Genomic DNA, 4,749 nt, shown 5'->3' with positions numbered 1-4,749 from the left:
TCAGACGCAAGGATGATGCCCCAAGGCCTGGAGCACCTGGTCAGGGACCCGACCTGCTGGAGCTGGTGTTCCTGCTCGTACTTGCTGGACCTTACTTTTGTGTAGGAAGTTTTTTTTGTTACGGTTTTTGTATATTCAACTGAGGATTAAACTATTGTTTGTGGATGTTTTTTTTATTGATAATGAAACCTAAATAGTTAATTATGTTTATATGTAAAAAAATATTATTTTCATTGAAATAGTTTGGTTAGTATAATATTGGGAAGATGTAAGAATCTGTCTAAGTGTCTAGAGTCAAGCTCTCAGAACCTATGAAAAGTTGAATATTAGTAGGGAAAACTATAGATACCAGTCATTGTTTTCCTCTAATTAAGTTTTTCAAAGTATAGATAGAATCTGCTATCTCCACTGGTCCAGTATTAAACTCACATTATTTGTGAAAAATTTGTCAAGTTAATATTCCAGTTGTAATTAAAAAAAAAAAAGGCTTACCAGACGAGGATTGAGAGAAAAATTTATATTGAAAATGGCAGACAAAATATATTATTGAGGGTGGGGCTAAAGATCTTAGCAAAAACGATGTTTTGTCCAACAATATCTAGGGCCTCTTCTTTAATGGGACCCTGAAAGATTTGCTTTTCATATACTACAATTCTCTATATAACCTCCACCATTCCTCCCCTCAAAGCCCTCCCCCTCTCTCTGATCATCAAGACCCTGGAAGCAAATACATATCATTTTGCTGTTCATTTCTCCAAAAATTGTCCTAATACTAATAGTAATCAATCCCTTCATTTGTTGAATAATATTGTTTTGGCCCCAGCTGGGAAAATGAAGGAGATCAGTGGAAGAAAACAAGGTGGAATGTCTCCATGCGCAGCATGCAAGCTTCTGAGAAGGAGGTGTGCGCAGGATTGTGTGTTTGCTCCTTATTTTCCAGCTGATGAGCCTCACAAGTTTGCAAGTGTGCACAAGGTTTTTGGTGCTAGCAATGTTAATAAGATGCTACAGGTTCGATCAGCTTCTCTCTCTCTCTCTCTCTCTCTCTCTCTCTCTCTCTATATATATATATATATATATTGTATTGGCCGCTTTTGACACTCAAAAGCTTTCTTAGATAAACTAAAATAGGGAGTTAAAGGCTAGGCAAACCATGGTTAGCATATTATAGCTGAATTAAGTAGAGGAACTTGGTCTATGAAGTATATCAAGCCAATATTTAGTTCAATATATACTTTAACTGATCATACTAATTCATCTTTATAGAAATTATATGAGAATATCCTTTAATTAGAGGAGGACCCTTTTGTAGTTTTCTTTGCTGTCAACTCAGAAATAAAAAGAAATGACTTGAGAGGGATATCAACATGTCTTTTTCCTCGTTAATTAGTTTCTTGTTCTTGTCATCAGAACTGTTGTGGCATGTGGTGTGGATTGAAGGGCATGGAGGGTTAAGTAATATATCCAGAGAGCATAAAATATGAAAAGGTTATAGCTAGTGTAATGGTTTTAATTTGGAGATAAAAAACTGTTGGGTACTTGTTAACCACAAAATATTAACTCAATTGTTGTATGATATCTATGATCTATGATATATTTTCATTTTTTATATCTTATAATGCTGATGATGAATCCCCTGATCGATCTCCTCATTTGCTAAGCTAGCTTAACAAAAAGCATTGCATGCCTATGTTTCCCCACAAAGGATCATAAAAGAACCAAAAAAGCGAAAGTGAAACTTGCAAAAATTTTTAAGAGTTGTTGCCATGCTTTGATGTATGCCAGACTTAAAAAAGTAGTCCAATCGTATCAGAAAAGCTTTATTTCGTGAAAGAATGTAATACGATGATGTTCTTGTTTGTTGCTAGTTGTATAGAGAATCCTATGTTTATAGGTTTTTTCCCAGGAGCTAATGACCATGTTAAACTTGCAGGTGTAGATGCTCATCAGAAACCGTTTAGGTTTCCATGAAATTTCTTTCTTTCTGATCTTTCTCCAAGAACTTTGATGCTTTATTTGTATCTCAGGAGAAATATTGTTTAAGAAGTTAAAAGAAGTTGGCTTCAATTTCCTTTTGATTTCCACTTTTACATAGCTAGATACAGTTGAAAACCAGCACTCTTGGATATTGAATTTCTAGCTCTCTCACTTTTTTCTAACAGGAATTTCCCATCTTTTGAAAATTAGCAAGAACAAGTATTTCTCAAACTAATGGTTAATTCGTACATGAAAGGAAAGAAAAGGATTGCAGGATATCAATTACAGTTGCTTCTTGATCAAGATATTATAAATGCATAGAAAAAGGAGTTCAAAGAGTTCAAGGCAGTCTTTGTGTGTTTATCATCTTCTCCTTTACGGTCATTTTAAGTAGCTTTTTTTGAAGATGAGGCTAAGGTTTTAGTCCTCAAATTACACTTTCTTGTAAACTTACAAAAAGAAAGTCTGTTGTCTGCTGATGTACGTATATTCTCTTTGCCTTTTGCTTCATATATAATTATGGGTTACATTGATAAACACATTCACATATGTCCAAGAAAAATGTTGATCCCAAGTAACCAAGTAAAAGTTCTCCGACTAAGTTGCTAAATAATATTTCGAAGAAGAAATTTTTATTTACATGATCATGATGTCACAATGACATCAAGAAATTGATAGGGCTAAAAATTTGTGAGTTAAACCCTAAAGTACGTAGTCCTATATATATGATGAATGGGTTATCATCCCAAACCCCCCAAAGTGTGTGTATATATAGTTATCATTTTCTAAGAACTTTAGAAAATCTTTAGTACAAGGCGGCATTCTGGACTGAACCCTAGTTTTCTTCTCGTATTTGACACGCAGGAATTACCGGAGCAGCAGCGCAGTGATGCCGTGAGTTCGATGGTGTATGAAGCAAACGCTCGAGTGAGAGACCCTGTGTACGGTTGTGTTGGTGCAATCTCATCTCTGCAGCAACAGATCGATGTCCTGCAAACTCAACTGGCCATCGCACAAGCTGAGGTCGTGCATATGAAAATGAATCAATTCCCTTCTGCATCATCTCCCGCCGCAACCACATCAGAAAACACCTCCCCCGTCTCAGTCATGCCTAACAATAACAATTCTCAACATCATTATCATCCTCATCAGAGCACCAAATCCTTTTTTACAATGGATATGGTGGTAGATCAGGCCAATTCTTTGTGGTCATGCTAGATATGCCCTATACCTTTGCATGCCTGCTCTTCCCTTTATCTATTATTATATATTGTTATTCTCTACTTAATCAAATTAATTAGTTAGTATCATGGGCTTGCTTTTTTAATGTCTGCCTCTTTCTTTCCTTTTCTCTTTTTTACTTTCATAGTGCCTCCTGCATCTCTCTATTTGACCAGAGGTGCTGATTGATTAACGATATGTAAATGTGATCAAACATTAATGTAATTATAAGTTAATTATCATATTGGTACTATATATGAGCTAGCTGCTTGTGTTTTCTGCATTTCCAGATAGATGTTTGATTTTTATTTACATTAATTACAAAAACATTATGAGAGTAAATCCTAACTCACTCGAGCTACAATACGTGAATTTCTTTTAGATCTATTACTTATTTCGACTAGTTTTTTTATTTTTTATTTTTATTTTTATTTTTTAAAGGATTTTGGGTTTTGACTGGTTATTGAGCATGAAAATTTATAATAGATAAAACTGGTTAAATACACTAACGCCAAGCTTAACCAACATATCAGACTATCGGGTAGTGAAGCCATTGTGTGATTAAGGTAATGGACTACGTCAGGGTAACAATTAATATATAGTTCTGAGAAATCAATGTAATAGGCAACATTGCATATATCGATCAGTTAATCAATGTCTAACTTTATAACTAATCATATGTATATATGTAATTGTCTTCTCTGATGGGAGTGTACGTTGTTCGTATTAGCTCGCTCATCTGATGCAAAATTGCAGAAAAAATGGAATTATAATAAGACGACTAAAGCTCTTTGTATCAATGGCCAATCTTCTTATATGTTAGTTAGACGACTATATATTTCATCAGCTGCAGCTGTCCCACTCCTTCTGATTATCTTTTTTTGTATGAAAAGAACAGCACAACTACATCTCCATATGTAGAGACGGAAAGATTGCGTCCATCGAAGATGTCTTTCACAAGTTCTATTGAAACTTGAAAGAGATTCCAAGCCCTTATTTCTTATAGTTTTAACTTTTAAGACCTCTCTAAAATTGGCAAGCTCATAATTTGTCATTTCTGCTGAAAGATGATTGATAATGTGATATCATCACAGAATGTCCACAGAAGGGATCAATGGGATAAAAACAAGCTTAATGGACAAGTATGGAATAAAAACAAAAGGGAAGATCGAATAGGGTCATGAAATCTCAACGGATCTGGGCCTCAATGGGATAACTACTAGTGAAAGTTAAGGTCTCCGGCCATAAGCTGAGTGCACGTTTGGTACCCGGTACTAGGTTAGACCTCCTTAATTTTTAAGACTGTCCTGCACTAGTGTGGACTGTCTTAAATTGTACTAATACTGGGCCACGTTTGGTGTTGCATGGGATTAGGAAAAAAAGTTCTAAATTAGAAATGTCTCATGTTTGGTGATGCATTGGACTAGACTACTCTAAACATAACAATCTTAGTCTAACAATCTAAACAATCTTGGTCATCTAACAATAACAATCTAACATCTAACAATCTTGGTCATTGAAATTTTGACATGAAATTAAAAAAAAAAAAAA

The 4,749-nt window shown here is 34.8% G+C and overlaps 1 protein-coding gene and 1 pseudogene across 2 annotated transcripts in view; one reads left to right on the top strand and one right to left on the bottom strand.

The window, feature by feature from the left end:
- LOC101292394 overlaps nt 1-4,749 on the bottom strand; it is a 1,325,780-nt pseudogene that overhangs the window by 1,194,243 nt on the left and 126,788 nt on the right. The gene's annotated exons all lie outside the window — the stretch shown is intronic.
- LOC101311166 (LOB domain-containing protein 4-like) lies at nt 643-3,205 on the top strand. Its single transcript, XM_004294111.1, has 2 exons — nt 643-1,011; nt 2,842-3,205. Exons 1-2 carry the CDS (start codon nt 832-834, stop codon nt 3,193-3,195), a joined length of 534 nt encoding a protein of 177 aa, XP_004294159.1. The 5' UTR covers nt 643-831; the 3' UTR covers nt 3,196-3,205.

This window comes from Fragaria vesca, linkage group LG3, assembly GCF_000184155.1.
Source record: "Fragaria vesca subsp. vesca linkage group LG3, FraVesHawaii_1.0, whole genome shotgun sequence".
Taxonomy (NCBI): domain Eukaryota; kingdom Viridiplantae; phylum Streptophyta; class Magnoliopsida; order Rosales; family Rosaceae; genus Fragaria; species Fragaria vesca.
The sequence above is the reverse complement of the archived record's forward strand: the minus strand, read 5'-3'. Positions and strand labels throughout refer to the sequence as shown.

Coding starts and splice junctions, on each gene's coding strand:
- LOC101311166 (XM_004294111.1), top strand. CDS start 832: ATGAAGGAGATCAGTGGAAGAAAACAAGGTGGAATGTCTCCATGCGCA. Junction 1,012..2,841: donor ATGTTAATAAGATGCTACAG/GTTCGATCAGCT, acceptor TTTGACACGCAG/GAATTACCGGAGCAGCAGCG.